Source organism: Pleurodeles waltl, chromosome 1_2 (genome assembly GCF_031143425.1).
Source record: "Pleurodeles waltl isolate 20211129_DDA chromosome 1_2, aPleWal1.hap1.20221129, whole genome shotgun sequence".
Classification (NCBI taxonomy): Eukaryota; Metazoa; Chordata; class Amphibia; order Caudata; family Salamandridae; genus Pleurodeles; species Pleurodeles waltl.
Window position 1 is genome coordinate 1,086,866,354 of NC_090437.1, and position 16,836 is coordinate 1,086,883,189.

Here is a 16,836-nt window from a genome sequence, read left to right on the forward strand (position 1 = left end):
ACCGCCAGGGTCAGAATGACCGCCTTTATCATTGAACCAATAGGTCAGATGGTCTCTGACTTGCACCAGGAAGTTATTTCATGGTTAGTGAGCCTATTCTTTGCTCTACCTTGTATTCGATCAATCATTAATTATGCATGATAACAATGTTGTCTAACTTGATTAACCTCTTAAACTTTAAATTAGTTGTTCTTTAACTGCATCTCTTTTTCCCATTTGCTTATTTTATTTTCATAGATTAATAATCCCCATTTTGGAAGAGAAATTGCTGAGAGGATATCTCTATACTATAAAAGATGCTCCAGTATTCAAGATATTGTCTACTTGTATATCAATGTTCTACAGCAAGGAAGAACTCCAGAAGCCGAAAGTATGTATTTGACTAAGGCTCTTTTTTGCTTTTGTAGTGACCACAAAGAGATAATTAGAATGGTCGCAGCATCTGGGGGTAGGGCATGGTTTCTCTAGAACCATGGTGTAACACAGTGAATATGAAGTACATGAATTGTCCTAATCGTGGCACTAGGTAGCTAGCTACTCTTACTAATAGGGCACTGGATTGCCCTGTGATGTATGAATACATGAATGATAGATGATTGTGAAAGAATAAACTTAAGGATAAAAACAAGATACAAAAAATGAATATCTGACGTAAAGTTTCCCTTGGCTGTTTGGAAGAATCATTTTTTCCCCAGTTCATTCTCATTGGATTTGATGGAGCTAATTGACTCTGAATATTTTTTCTCTCAAAAGGCACACTTGACTACTATTCTGAGCTGGACCGCCGATATGGAGAGAAGCCTGTGTGTCCTGGCTTTCCATGGGGGAAACAACTGGCAGAAAAATATAGTAACTTGTTAAACCTTCTGCATGAGATTGATTTGGAAAAAGCTCTTGGTAAACATGATTCATATTCTCTGCACCTCTAAATCTTCACTAACGTCCCTGTCCTTGGTGTTCTACAATTACCTGTCTTTCGTTTCTCCACTTTTGCCTATACACCATTCTATGCCACTTCTCCAAGAAACATCCTCTCCTCCTTTTCCCTACTGCCTCTACGCTGATGGTACCCAGAGCTTTTCTGTATTCCCACTTTTTCGTTTGACCTTCAGTTGCGGAACACAGACCCACACTGGATGACTCTATGATCTTTCATGTTCAACTCTGCTAAAACTGAGAGTCTATATTCCCCCTTGTCCACTGTGCTCTGTGTCCTCTCTGATCCCATCTTCTTCTTTCACAACACCAGCATGTATTCCCATTCAACTAGAATTCGAATGCACTTTTCAGCTCATCTTTGCACATCAGATCCTTCATTTCCTCAACTGCCACTGCAGCCAGATGCCTGGTATTTAGAAATGGAAAACCCACCCCTCCTTTAATCCTAGCCCACAAGCACTCTGTTCAATACACTAGTAGCAAACTAGACATTCACAACAGCTACCTAGTTTGCCTTTCACATTACTACCTGGCACCCTGGGGCATGGTAATCAACTTTTCTACCAGAAACATTGTTTCACCGGTACTGACACACTCCCCCTTCTGATGATCATAGTCTAGAGTGATGGATAATGGCGGGGAACAAAATCATCCTAAAACGCCTCACTTTTGCTTTCAAGGCCCCATAGCGCAGTGAGGCAGTCCCACTACACCCTGGCACAGAACCTCGCTTTCTGCAGCTTTCAATTCCCTTGCCTTTCCTAAGTCTCCCTTGTGGAAAATACACACTCAGGTGCACTGGAAACCATAAGGGCCTCTTCATAAATCTCTCTGTTCCATCTACCTAATCCACAGCAGTGAAATCTCCATCACACCTCTATCATTGATCCCATGCTCACCCACAACCCTGGCTTCTTCCAGACAAAACACTACATAAAGTGTGTAGAAAAAACCAGAACTATTCACCAATAAGAAAAAGTAGTGCTTTGCTTTACACCTCGCCAAACAATGTTGATTATTATATACCTGATTGTGCTGATGTGCTATGTACATATTTCTGGTGAAAATGCTATGTATTTAATTACTAAATAAATACATATATAAATATTTCTGTCAAACAAACAGTATTTTCTAATTAAACCTTGTTTCATTTTAGTATCAGAGAATCCCCTGGATATGGTACGAGAAATAGGCGAGAGGATGTTTAAGTATACCTCTAAGAAATTATCACGCTTGGATGGTTTGGAGTATTTGACCTCCTCTATTCCTGCCCTTGAGGATTCCAGCTGCTGTGGATACCATAAAGCATCACACTTGCTTGCAGTCATGTATGAAACTGGACTAAGCATGTCTGTTGATTCTATGAAGGTATTACATTGTCAAAGATCAGAAATTGATTTAAGTTAGCTTCTAAATATATTTCAGGTAGGGCATTCTAGTTATAACATTTTCTGCATTGCATTGCACTACTCATCACAAGTAATGAAACAAACGTGGGTGGCAGTGTGCTCACCAATAGGACAGTCCTTTCCCATTGCCATCTTCTGAATGGAATACTAGAGAAATTCCTTTATAATTCACCCATGGGAAATGTGCCTATCTGAGCCCCTAATATTTATTTGCTGCACTTTCCCCGGTTGTGCCACGCCGCACCTTTCAAAAGGTGCATCAGGTGCCAACAGGGAAAGTGCACCCTGTAATGCAGAATGGCAGCCGTGAACCCACACTACCCTGGGTGCAGTGCATTTAACTGAAACATGGAGTGGCTGCTTCAAATCATGCTGTCTGCACTGGGGAGAGAGGCAGGTGTGGGAGTGTTACACCCACTTGCAGGGTAATTTGCAGGTCCATATAACTCTCTTTCTTCTTTTCCTCCCCCACAGGGCTGCCTTTAGGAGGTGCACTGAACATGCACCACCTTTAAAGGCATTTTTGCCTCTGTGCCCCATCCATAGTATGGTCTGGGTGCAGAAGCAAAGTGATTCCTGCACTTGCATGGAGCCACGCCCCCATGCAAATGAGAGAGCTCCCTTTTATGATAGCCCTACATGTGTGCCAGTGCTATCAGTAATACAGAAGGCACACACATGTCTGCAGCCCCTTCTGTAATACAGTTGTGCTCTGGGGGAGCACAAAGCAAGGGCACATTCCTGTTGCGCCTCCAGAGAACAATGTATAATACTGCCCCTGGTGTTGTGTACAACACAGCCTTCATACAATACATTTAGGGAGCCAGCCAAGGCCGGCTCTACCCTGCAACCTCTTAGAGAAGAGTTAACCTCTCCCATCCTGACTTGTTGGATTTTTGAATACTTGAAATGCACTTGCACTGATTAATGTTGCATTGCTACCCATCTGCCAAGGAATGGATAAGCTTGAACTCCTTTCTGGTAAAAGGATTGTCTACAGACCTGAGTAGTCCCTGTTACTTCGAGAAATAGAGAAACAATCTTACAGTGCAAAAAACAGGCAAATCTAACATTATACCTTGTCTATTGAGTATGTATATTGGACAGGCATGATGTGGAGCTAATACTGTGAGCTTTGGATTGTGGAATATGTTCATATCATAGATTCACATATTGAAACTTCATGAGAGATTTGTTGAAGATCATTTAGGATCCCATCACATGGTGCTGTGACAAATATATATAGATGTATTCCATCACACAAGGCTCATGGGGCCACAGGAGACCCCTGGCAAGAAAGCTGCTATTCAAGGGTACCTAATTTTCCAAGGCTCTTTCTCAGTGGCTTTAGTGTAATACCCATTGCGTATTTGAATCAACTACTTGAAAGAAGGAGCCTCTAGGAAAACTCAGTAATGTCTCACCAGAAACCATTCAAATAAATACAGAGAAGCATCCCTTTGATGGCTTCTACTGAAAGAAATCTCCATAATGAAGGAAAAGCTGAATTATATTTAAAAGGACCTCCTGTCTAGCTGACCTATCAGTAAGATTCACAACACTAACTATCAAGTACAGTCTTCTCCCTAAATATTTTCACCCATATGTTGTCTGTTTAGAGCTATACTTTAGGTGCTAGCATGTTTCCTAGACCTTCTACAGTGACGATTTAGAGACATACCTGAAAATTATTTCCCCTGTAGGGAGGCTCTGAATCCTCCCTTTTGTCGTGCAGTATTTTTAAGCACTTGGCATTTAATAGAGTTAATGCAGAGATGACTGGCTCCTCTATCATGGTCTTTAATTCAGACCTGGAGAATGGTCTTCCTGCTGCTGAGGCTGCCCCAAGGTGCCCCCCTCTATTATGAAATACATGATGCACTAGATTTATCAATTTCCTTGCTTTTATAGTTGCTGAGTGACTTCAATCTTGTTGCTAAGAAGATTAGTGCAAATTATAAGCCCAGTGTTTACCTGACATGAAGTGCACTCAACCAATCTGGCATCACCACCATGATGTACCTGGTCCTCAGGAGTGGTACTCAGCTCGAGCCTTCCCCTGAAATCAGGCTCCCCACCCCAGTTATGGTACCTGAAATGTAGGGACCCAAATTGCACAGAAAAACCACAAGCACTATAGCTGGTCAGGAACCAACACTCAAGGTACCATCATCTTTCCATGCTAGCGTATATGCGATCCAGCGAGCAGGCACGGAGAGTGGAAGTGAGTAGGGTGGGAGGGTCTATTAGGCAATTGGAACATTTATTTTCATTTTCACACATGCTTGTGTGTGTGATCCCTATTGGAGGCGAACAGCCTCAAAGGTAAGAACTATGAGGAGGAGGAGCATATGTGGGGTAATACTTCTATCTGCAGGGCTGTGAAAATACTAGATTGAGGTAGCACACGCTATATAAGGAAATACATTGAATTCATATTTATTATGAATTTAAATGTTTGGTTATTAAGTGTATGGTTATTATTTACATGAGGGGTTGCTGTTCACGAGAAAGCAAGCAGAATATTGAAAAGAACAACAAGACTGGAGCTGTGTCAAGCAGGGGGCAGTCTGAAAAGTGACTAACACCACCCAAGTGGTGCTGGTTCTTCAGAATCACTAGCTTGTCCAGGTTCTGACTGCGAGTTACAGTGGGGACAGTTTGGTGGCATTCAGACTAGAGAGATCCGCACAAGTGCATGCCTGGCTTCCTTATCTGTGACATACTGTGGTCAGCCTTAAAACATTTGTTTGATATGTTCTTGAAGGGAAGTGAAGAGAACATCGAGCAGCTGAAGAGTGCCCCTTTTCAAATTCTTTCAAAGTGGTTTTAAGTTGACAGAACACAACACCTTGAGGTATGAAAAGACACAATGCAGTTTGCATCAGCCTGGAACAGATTAATCAGTGTTCCCTTCTCCGCCCTCTTCAAAATAAAATGAATGGAGTGACGTAAAATATTGCATGAGATTTGAGCTGCAAAAATCTGAGCTAAATCCGGTTTTGCTTCTTACTCTGTAAATTGGTGCAGAGTCTTTCTGTTGTGTGTGATCGTGCGATTCTCATTGTTGTGGGCTAATCTCAGTTAACATAAGCCACAATATTTTCCTTATTGTGGATATCATGTGCACTAGTTTTGCACACCTGCTCTGTATTCTACTTCATTGTCCCTTCATTGTCCTTGTATTTGCAGAAAAATATAATGCCATTATAAATATTGCAAAAAAGAACAGGTGATGGGTGGAGCGCTGAACAATGCAAACATTCACCCCCCAGTCACAAAGATCTGGGTTTAACCCATTGTTTTTCTGCCCACAACGCCACCCCAGTTTGGACCCAGCCATATGAAAATCAGCCTTGACCCTGGTCCCCATGTGAACAGTCCAGCCTGAACTGCCAGGCCGGGTCCACTCTGGAACGGAAACAAGAATCCTAGGACCGGTGACAGGGTATCACTCTTCATCAGGCAAACTAGCTTGAAACCAGTGATGCAGTGAGCAAGGGACCCATGTCTTGGCATGCCTTCCCACTTAGGTCGACAAAAGCAAAAAAAACAGATGATGGAAGGAATGCTGAACAATGCAAACATTCACCTCCAGTCACAAAGATCTGGGTTTAATCCACTGGAACTATTTTGTCCAGGCTGTAATCATTCCATTTAGTTTTTAACATCGGGCTCCATTAAATAGTGTTACGTGATGTGCAATACTTATTACTCTATGTATGCAAATAGTTGTACACATAGGTATCCACAGCATTTATCACTCAGTGCCAATTTCAAGCTGATACGTTTTCCTTGTAAGAATGCGAAGAAGCATGGGTCTAGGGCAGGGGGAGTGTCCTGTTCTATTCACTAGCTCTGGAGGGAAGAGGACCCAAGAGAAACCAGAATGCGAGATGCAGTGTTGAAGCACCAGGCAGCCACATACATGAGTGAGAAATCAACACTTTCCCAATGCCCAGATATCAAGGAGGTGGGAAAGTTGTTGAATTTCATAGGGAACTCCTGCTTGCAGGTACATAATTTGTGATCTCTTGCTCTGCGTTGCATGCCTCAGAGAAGGAGGCTATTCAAACATGCAACTGGAAAAAACGTAAATAACATCCGCAATATGCTATAGGCTGGCCTCAAATGTGACAGGCAACACAGTGAGGATATAGTTTAATACAGGGCTGTTGGAATTATGCGGCAGGAAAGGGCCAAATTATGTGACAGGGTTGAGTAAATTATGCACCAAAAAAAAGCAAAATATGCAGCATAATGCAGCACATTTTGTATTAGTATTAATTCATTATTTTAACATTTTTAACTTGGTAATACTGTCTGGGCATTGATTGTGCCTCATTAGTACCGGTTCAAAACCTAAATATAGTGGTAAGCAACAGAAAGGTGACCAATGCATCTTTGAAAAGGGCCTTCCACCATGCAGGAACACGTTGCGGCATTTTTCAAACTTTCTTTTTTGTTAAAATCTGCAGATTATGCAGCAGAGGATAGATTATATGGCATGTGTGGAAAATATATAATTATGCAAAAATATTGCAGCTACATAATCGCATATTTCCAGTGGTCCTACTTTAAAGCCCCTTTCTTTATATGTATGTTGTGTGGGGTGGTGTGTGGTGTGTACGTTGTGTGTGTTGTGTGGTGACATGAGGTCTAGCAGACCCAACAGACAGAGCTAAAACTTTCTGTACCCAGACCTAAATAACAGACTACCAGGCGAGGAAAATGACCACATTCAATGTGTGGCAAAAATAATCAAAACAGGGCCAAGCTTTAAGGGGTAAAGAAAAAAAATATGGTAGTAGAGAGGGCCATTGTGTCTAAAAGACCAGAAATCCAGATTATAAAAAATCCCTAAAACATTTTGGTAAATACTTTCAGAAAATATTTTGTCAGGGACAGGTATAGGTGGCATCCACAGCTAGCAATAATAGTAAAAACAATAATAAATATCAAATTCTTTCATTTTGTACTTCAGGGATTGTTGTACAGTTTGGTTGGAGCTCAAGGAGAAGATGGGCTTGCTGTGATGAAACTTGGGTACAAACATAACCAAGGCATTGATAATTATCCACTAGATCTGGACCTTTCCTATGCTTACTACAATAATATCGCCAAAAAGACAGCCCTTGACCTTCAAACCTTTCAAGGAGAGCAGGTAAACCCTTTTCTTGTTACCTACTGGTTGCTCGACTCAAAGAAACCTGTATTTGAATACATCTTTCTAGTATACATTCTGCTTTTTTTTAATTAACGCAAGGATAGAGGGAAAGGAATGCAGAGAACATTGATGTATTTTATTTTCATATGGTTTGTTTTAATGACTCAAGTCACGTGTTTTCCACCATTAATTACTGTCCCTCATTAATCAGTTGATCACAATTTTTATTTGGTTATCATATTTAATATTGGTTCCGTGTTTAAAATCTCTGTATTCCTTCTTTTCTCACTTTACAATAAATGTGCGCACTTTGGACCTCATTATGAGGTTGGTGATCCTGAGACTGCCAGCCTCACGGTGGCGGCCCTGACCACTGCCAGTTTGGCGGTCCGATCTCCAAATTAAGAGTTTGGCAGTCAGATTGCCAAACAACCGCCATCTCCCCTGGGAACAATGTTCCCGATGGGCTGTCAACGGTTCAGGTCGGAATCAGCCAGGGCAGCGTTGAACTCAGCGCCGCCCTGCTGATTACGACCTGGTTCTCTGCTAGACTTTTCATGGTGGTTTCACCGCCATGAAAAGGCTGGCCGATGACAGGTGCAGGGGGTGCCACAGGGAGGGGCCCTGGAGTGCTGATGCACCTGGCATGGGCAGTGCAGGGGTCCCCATGCCCAGCACCTTCACAAATCTCACTGCAGACAATGAGCTTTGCAAGCGTGCTGGTGCACCCTGTTGGTGGCAGCATAGCCACGGGCTCGATTACGAGCTGGTGACAATGCTGCCACCAGTTTCCCACTGGGCTGATGAGCGGTAACCTTGGTTTCTGCCTGTCAGCCAGTGGGAAAGTAGTAATGGGCCTGGCAAGGAGGTAGCCAGTATGGCGGCAACCTCCCCGTCGGAGGTTCGGTGGACGGGTCATCCAGTCCACCGAACTCATGATCCGGCCCTTTATTTGTTTAAAAAATGTGTGTTAAACAGCACTGAGCATACTCATCAACGTTAGTATATACCATACAATAACATTCCAGGAGCTGTATACCTCAATAAGAATTTTACCATATGATCTAACACCACTGAGGGAAAGTTCTTGCTAGACATGGTACATTTTAGTACATTACTTATGAATACTGTCAGTGAGATATATGCTTCTATACCTCATCTCTTCATTTATATTCTCAGCTGCCCCTAGGCTCTATGCGAGCTCTTGATACATATTCTGCTATATTTCAGAAAATATGAAAGTCTCTCCCATTGTATGCTTTTGTGCTTTTCCATGCATGTCATGAGGCGGTGGGTTCTCTCTCTCTCTCTCTCTCTCTCATTCATTATAAAATATAATGTGACAGAGTATAAATTTGGGTGGCTGAAGATTCAAACTATTATTCCAAAATTAGGTAAACACACCGCCATTAACAATATTATAGCGGGGGAACTTTAACTGCCCTGTCAAATAATTTTCTAAAGCACAGCCATACATTTCCAGAGCCAAGATATCCACAAGAGATAGTCGATTGATTCCTTTACCTCCAGATGTGTGGTAATCGTTTTGAAACTTTATCCTCCAGCATGCACAGGTCCTAGGGGCATGGAAGCGTATACAGCATAACCTAAGGAAAAGCCTTAGTTGTGAAGTTCAAGCAGCATATTCTACTGATAGACAATTGAAGCCAGCACCCGAGACCTTCTTCTCTGGCTGTACTGATAATGAGTCTCATGTGACCAGTGTGCTAGCCCAAAATAATAAAACACTCTGTGATTTCTGTGTAACGCTGTTACTATGGATCGGCTGTCTTACTTGACCATTTCACAACAATATTGGTTTGCCGGCTTTGGTGAACAAAACCCGTACTGTTTGTAAGCAGCTCACAGAGCGATACCTAATATAGTTAGATATGTTAACTTTGTTATAACTTCTTCAAACCAAGGCAGTAATGGTGACTATGAAATAAGGTACGTATTTTAAAAATGTTGTAATTGAAAATTTCTCATTGAATGCACGTTAAATTCTGAATGTCTTTGGGCAATATATGTTCATATTTTGTATGTGTAGTGTGATCCCACTGGGGTGGTAAAACTATCAACCAGGATCTAATTTGAAGGCTTAACCTGTAGAAATATTACCCTGTAGGGCTATTATAATAGGAATATATGTAAACCAAAAATGCAAATAAGCAATGAAATCATCAAATTGTAGGTATTGTAAATGAGCTTATTAATTGTGTAAAAAATGTGTAATTTGCTTTATAGTATATTGAAGTGAAATTTCAGAAAAAATAGATGAAATTCTATGTGAAATATAAACCCGCCTTCTGGAACTGAACTTTGGCAAGAAATGCATCGCCATGACCAGTTTGGACACAAGGATGCTTGTGGCACAAAAAAATAGCTAAAATAACACAACCTCTGCTAACAACAGCCACATGTATTCTATTTCACATGTTCTACATTTTTGCCGCGATTGGTGTTTAATTACAGAAAGCAGCATAATAGAATAATTTTAGGAATTTTGCGTCGCAAACATAACATGAAACTACTAATCTTATACAGGATTAAACAAGTGCAATATCAAATTCGCCTGGGGTTAGTTTAGATGGCAGGTATAATGTGTTATTTCCATCACATAATTTCCACAAAACCCTTTGCAAGATATTGAAATCAATTATTTTCCTACTAAGAATGTAAGCAAGCAGGTATTCCTCCTATGTGGAAGGCTAATTTGTAAAAACGTGGGCTAGTAAGCCTGAAAGGAAATACTCACAGGTCAGCACTGTCATACAATTAGCAAAGTGCTTTTAAAGGTTGGCTGTGGCTAAGGTAATAGAAGTTGTCCTTCGATTACATTAGAGGCATATAATTACTGTTCATTTGAAGGAAAATGTTTAAAAATATATATGGGATAAAGCACTCCATGACATATATAATAAGGATATTGCAAATCACAGAGGAGTTCTATGACCATATGGAGCAACAAGGTTGGTGGCCGAGTTCCATCTTAAAACCATTGAACCTTGAAGCAGCTTTCTATGGTTCTTCATGCCCTTCAGGGTTGTTTTAGCCTTGAGGATAACAGCAACAGATGCACACACAGTCCTGGAAACATCTCCAACAGCAGAGCATCAGTGTCTTCTAGTGAAGATGAAACAATACCAGATATTGGTTATGGAGTGCCAGTGTATATACTTAATTTTCCCAACTATCAGGCAGTGGTCTAGGGCCCAACAACCATTCTGCCACCTCAGCATTCTAGATAAACAAACAAAAAGAGCAGAGGGTTCTTTCTCTGGTCTTTTATCTGGGTGTTCTTCTCTTGTGGACACCTGCAGAATACCAGGGGGCAGCATAGTTACTCTCCAAGGGGATGTTAATGTGCAAAGGTTTGGCTGGACCTAGTTCACATTTCCATCAGATGATTAACAGCAAATGGGTGCCCAAAGTGCTGATGTCAGGAGCAGCTTCATGACTGGGATGTTGGAGTACCACAAATTCACTGTGTCCTCACAGATGGTACAACACCCACGTAATACACAGCTTCCACCACTATGATGAACATGTCACAATATACAACACGCAACGAGGAGAGTTAAGGATGCATCTTTCTTTCCATCCTTCAATAGGTATCTGATTGTTATTATTATAGCGGAGGTTGCAGATTTGTGAGTGCTCAGGAAAAAACAGCCACACCATCATTAGAATACCTTGTGCTCCGTGTGGGATAGGAATCCTGAGTCATGGACAAAGGAACTGCAAAGACAGTGCCTGGAGTGATCTCTGTGCAGGGTTATACACTTTGGTCCTGGATGGCTGAGGCAAGAGTATTTGCTTAACCACAGAGAGATGGACTACTTGGGACCTCAATAATTCAGCAGACATCTGAAAAGAAAAACATCCTCTTGCACTGTAGACACCTGCAACAGAGAAAGGTAGATAGACAAATGAACTGGAGTACTTATATGTGGAACAAACAGGATTTATTATCTTCACCTTTGGAGAGGCAAAGGGTAATGCATCATTAAGGTAAACTATATGCATTATCACAACAACGCACAGGTGCTGCATCCTCTCCCCATTAATATCGTCCTTACACTCTTCTCAGAAAAGTATAGTGTCCCTGAAATATGTGGTGAATCATAGACTGGTTTGATATGGTTTGGAAAGGTGAGGGAGGCGCAGCCTGGTCCTCAGTTTAACAACGTACGATGGGAGTCAGAGATGTTGTGGACAACAGGATGGGTAAGACCCAAAGAAAACATGTGTAATGGTTCAAGGTGCGACCATCACAACTGAGGAGGAGCCCATAAATGTGGGGTATGTTAGCTTGGAGAATTGCATCCCCACAAGAGACTTGTCTTATTGAACTCCACCCTCCCTCCCTCCTATGATCATGTCTGCTGCACATAATAAAGCAGGCCTGATGTCTAAAGCAGACCTGAAGTATCTGGTTTGCCATACCTCTACCTCACCTTAAGGTAAGCCTTCTCTCCTTGCTATTGCTGCCTTGGAAGGATCAAGAGTAAGAAGTAAGTAACTTGCTTATTGAATTGGACAGAAACAAAATTACACAATGTGAAACCAAAAAACCTGGGATAAATCCTGGCTTCCCCACTTGTTCAAATTGTTTGATCCTAGGAAACTGATTTCTTTCACCTTGTCTCTTCTTTCCTCATTATCACATATCAAAACACCTTAAAATACATTAGTTCAGGATGGGCACGGTACAAAGCATTATCTTGTGTTTGATTATCTACTTATAATATTGTCGATGTGCAATGAAAACCCAGGCAACCCAGAGAGGTCCCCATGATGACTGGCTTGCCTCTTAGTTCACTAATGGCATTTTTTCAGGGTGGGACTAGACATGAACGTTTCTATGTTCATTTTTGAAAAATATCACTTTTAAAAATTACTTCTCAATGCACTGATATAATCTAATATACCAAGGTGAAACACTTCTGCATGTGACTGAAATTAACTTTTATTGTAAAAGGCCTTTAAAATTAATATATTCTTAAAGTTAAGTGGTGCAGGACACCTTATTTGCTTCTTTTCTTTTTCTTTAGTCAGTGTGTAAATAAATGCTTTCCCCTTAAGTGAACATCTTTTTGAATGTTAGTGCTTTCTGAAGCAAACAGCAGCCCAGTGCTGATGTTCCACTGGGGGTCACATCTAAAGGTCAGTAGGGCTGCAAGTGGCCCCCAGGCCATACTTTGAGCATCACTGATCTAGACTAATCAAAGAAGCTGACAGCTTGTCTCCTATGGAATTTTCTTGTTCATCGTTAGCTAATTATGACATGCACTTCCATACTGAACATAAAAATCAAATTAAACACTATCCGCCAAGAATGCTAATCCTCAAGTCATAACTCCCACGAAATCAGAGGTGGCATTTTTTGGTGAGCAACAATTTCTAGACACCAGGACTCTGGACTCAAGATATAAGTCTCTGTCTGAGACATTGGTTTTTATGTCAGTTTCTCAAGGCAGTGCCACCATCTGAAACTGTTTGGTTAATCCAAAAACGATATAACAAGTTATCTTGTTTTTGAAATTACTGCAACAAGGGTTTATGAAAAAAAATATTATTTTATATAACATTATAGGAGAATACTCCCCTTCTGTTCTAACATATCAGCTTTGGAAGGCCCCATACAGACAGAGTGCACACAATAACTTCTTTCCTATTTCTCAAGGCATTTCAACCCCTAGATCTTTTTCTACTTGCTTTCATTTGTAAGTACTGCTGAAATGTTGATCATATATCACTTTCATGTCTTTAGAAGCCATGCTGCTAAGCAGCCTGACCCTTCGTAGTTCTGCCTCAGTGTTACAGATATTGATATGCATTGTGATTAAAGACTAAGGGGTGAATATAGAGATTGTGCACATACAGGATATCACCCAAAAAGCAGCCGGAAGGGGATTTGGAAGCCAAGATGGCCACAGTTCTTACAGCTGAGCCCCTGCTCTTTGACATCACTTTCATGGTCTTGGACGCTGCGTCACAGCCACACCCCAAAGGCAGTTTAAAGATGGAGTGCCCATGTGCCTATGAAGGGCTTAATCTGCTGAGGTGTTGTAGCAGTTTTATACTTCAAGTGGCTTGGTGTCCCCAGGCATACACATTAAGATATGCACTTGCTTGAATGGAACAAACTGGCAGTGACAATCTAGTTAAGGCTGCTCTCTTCTAGTGAAAGGCCAGTAAAACAGCTGGCAGGGAGAAATGTCAGCACCTGAGGAAACAAGGATTTACTGAGATGCAGAAAACAGAGATATTACCAAGCTGCTGACACCCAGTGCAGTGCTGATGGAAAGTGTGGTGGAGAGAGGGCGAGCCAAAGGGGGCTTGATTACACAGAGTTGACAGGTGCTTGGTTCCCGGCTAACACAAGTCAATCAACCAGTCAATCAGGATTTTTGAAGTGCAGCAAATCATCTGTGAGGGTCTCACGGCACTAGAGTTGCTAGTTGCTTCATGGTGCTCTGTTCATTTGAACAGCCATGTCCTGTCAAGTGAGCCGTTCTACACTGATCAATCCACTGGGGGTGCTTACTCCACCCATTGACCCCTCTTGGCATCTCAGTAGGATTTCATACAACACTATTTCTTTGATTGTGTCTAGAAAACATAGTGAAGAAAAAAGAGAAGGAAAGATGGCTTTTTTATCTTAAGGGGACAGCCTTGAGAGCTACCAAGAAGGCTGCCATCGTGGAACCATACTACGTATCCCAATGTCTGAAGTCAAAAAGTCCCTTCCTATGCGCACACAAACCTGACCTCTCAGGCGAAAACCAAAACCATGAGATGAAATTCTTTACTCTAGCCTAAAATTCCAACATGCAATAACATTGCCATCAAGAAACACATTTTTCCCTAAAATCTCCAAAAATATGGAGCTCCATATAGGCACATACCTGTATTACTACCTCATACAGAGTTTAGACCCACCTGTAAAGACAGCTACCATCCACTGCTAGCCGTATTACGTCACAGGAGTCCTAAAGTTCTCAATCTCTTTGCTCCCCTCTGTCATCTGATGCACCGATCTGAGCTCTTTGACTGATCTGAACTATTCAAACATTATCATTTTAATTTTTACTGTTTTTTATTTGCGCCTGTTTTTCTCTCTGAGTGACATATGATGATTCCAACTAATTGTATCTAGACCTGGTCAAAACATGCATCATTGGCTTTTTAGAAATTATTATTCTTAATGCCAAACAATTATGCAAAATCACACAACATTATGTGAATCCTTGTCCAGCACTTTGTGTTCAAAATGGATGTGGGGAGGTATTTTTCCCTATCAAAACTAGCAAAATTGTGCGTGATGCGAAAAACAGCTTCTCTTTTGGCTTGTATGCATTGTTCTTGTACTTCAGTGATGGGATTTTATCCACAACAAATCTTATTTATGCGAAATTGATAGGTGTAACAATTGTAACCCGAAATGCCAGAAATTGTGCGTTTACTCTGGTGTAAAGCACATTTTGCCCATGCTTAGTTGTATCATGATATGGGAATCTAACGGTCAAATCTCCGCTGCTTAACACCGATTAAGTAAATAATTAAATACAAATCCTACAGAATAGCTCCAAGACATATAATCCAACATGCTTATAGTGTCATATAATGAAACACAAATTATGGCAAATTCTGTGAGTGTCATGGAGAAGGAAATAGGAACGAGTTGTGAAGGGTAGTCAATCAAATAATCTTTTACACTGTTGGTTGGAATAACTTTTCTGGCTCAGACTGTTTGCTCATGTTTTTTGTCCAATGTCACTTCAGTATGTGGGGCGAGATGTACTAAAAGACTGGTCACAAAACGTTGTCACAAAGTGTGTTCTGATTTTAAAGACCATCTTTTATTTTACAATGTGCCCTATGTACGAATAGGTCATATGCAAAATCTCCAGATGCAGGGGGTCTCAGAGCAACTTCCCTAATGAATATAAATGGCACAGTTTGCTTTTTGAGATTCCCTGTGATTATCTACAAACAAAGAGATGGTGCCCTTGAAGGATCATCGACCTTGTGTTGTCATTCCCTAAAGAGATTTTTTTAACAGAGTTCATGTTCCTTAAAAGAAGCAGTACTGTTTTGAAAAAAAAAACAAGCATTTGCAATGCAAGGGGTCTCGCATTTGCTCGGGTTAGAGCTATTAGCGTTGTAACCGCCAAACCGGACTTTTCTTGCCACATGAATTGAAAGGAAAAAAAAAACAAGCACGATCGTGCTGTGGAAAAACCAGCACAATCGCACTGTGTTGAAAATAAAAAAATTAAGTAGTCTAGAAACCAGGTGGAAAACAAGGAGCCTTGTATGTTTTCAGTAGTTTACTGGTGCTGTGGAGGAGGGCTAAACACCGGAAAAGGCATGACGTATGCATGCCTTTCACTAATGAAATCAAGCACATTTTAAAACGCAAGCCCACGAACCAATGAAAGTGACGGGCGTGGCATGGGTGTGGTTAAAAGCCCACGGGGAGATTACAACAGGGGCCAGAGTGCTTAAGCGCTTGACTCTGAAATTAACGTTTCCCATTAGGAAAAACTGTGGATTGAGTAGGCAGTGGTCTTATTGATTACTGCCAACTCAACCCAAGACTGTTGACAAGATTTTCAAATGAGAAGGTGCCCCACGGCGACACCTTACCCATTATGAATCAGTTATGAGTCCGAATTTTTTTTTATAACACATAAAAGGTCTTCATTCATTAAGAAAAGCCCTTTTGCTTTTGCAGACAGTTTGATTTTGAAATCACAGGGTTTGCAAAAGTGATCTGTACATCTGGCCCTATATTAGTGATTTCTCGCCCACTGAAATATGGTACAATATTATGAGAAATGCACTGGGGCACTTTCTGGCCTTTACACCAAACATTAAAGAAGACTTTCGCTCAGAGGGAATTTTGATAATTTCTTGTTATTTCTTATAAACTTTCGGACATAGATTGTGTGCCGTGCTGCTGACTTTCAAGCGTGTTCATATGGATGCGTGCTGTAAGTGTTTGGCTATGTCATAGCCTCAATATGAGAAACCATTTATGGTCATGGAGGTTTGCCACAGTTTTAGATTTCAATTAATTATCCTTTCCTTTGTTCGAATAGGCTTATGTTGAAACTGTGAGGATAATGGAGGATGAAACTCTGAAATCCCAAACTAAAGAAAATGGCGATGTGTTCCTATGGCTCAAGCATGAAGCAGCAAGAGGTGATGCAGTTGCTCAGGTAAAAACTACATTATGTTTTTATCTTTGATTGACTATGGAATTTCTTTGATTCTGGGCATAATACAGTCAAACTCTTGGGCACAATC

The 16,836-nt window shown here is 41.1% G+C and overlaps 1 protein-coding gene across 1 annotated transcript in view; it reads left to right on the forward strand.

Annotated features, from left to right (window-relative positions):
• The window catches only part of SEL1L3 (SEL1L family member 3), a 390,847-nt gene that overhangs the window by 194,842 nt on the left and 179,169 nt on the right, over positions 1-16,836 (forward strand). The window contains exons 8-12 of the mRNA XM_069202147.1: positions 238-370; positions 754-897; positions 2,096-2,307; positions 7,333-7,512; positions 16,629-16,748. Coding sequence (XP_069058248.1) covers positions 238-370; positions 754-897; positions 2,096-2,307; positions 7,333-7,512; positions 16,629-16,748 — 789 coding nt within the window. The remainder of the gene's footprint in view (positions 1-237; positions 371-753; positions 898-2,095; positions 2,308-7,332; positions 7,513-16,628; positions 16,749-16,836) is intronic.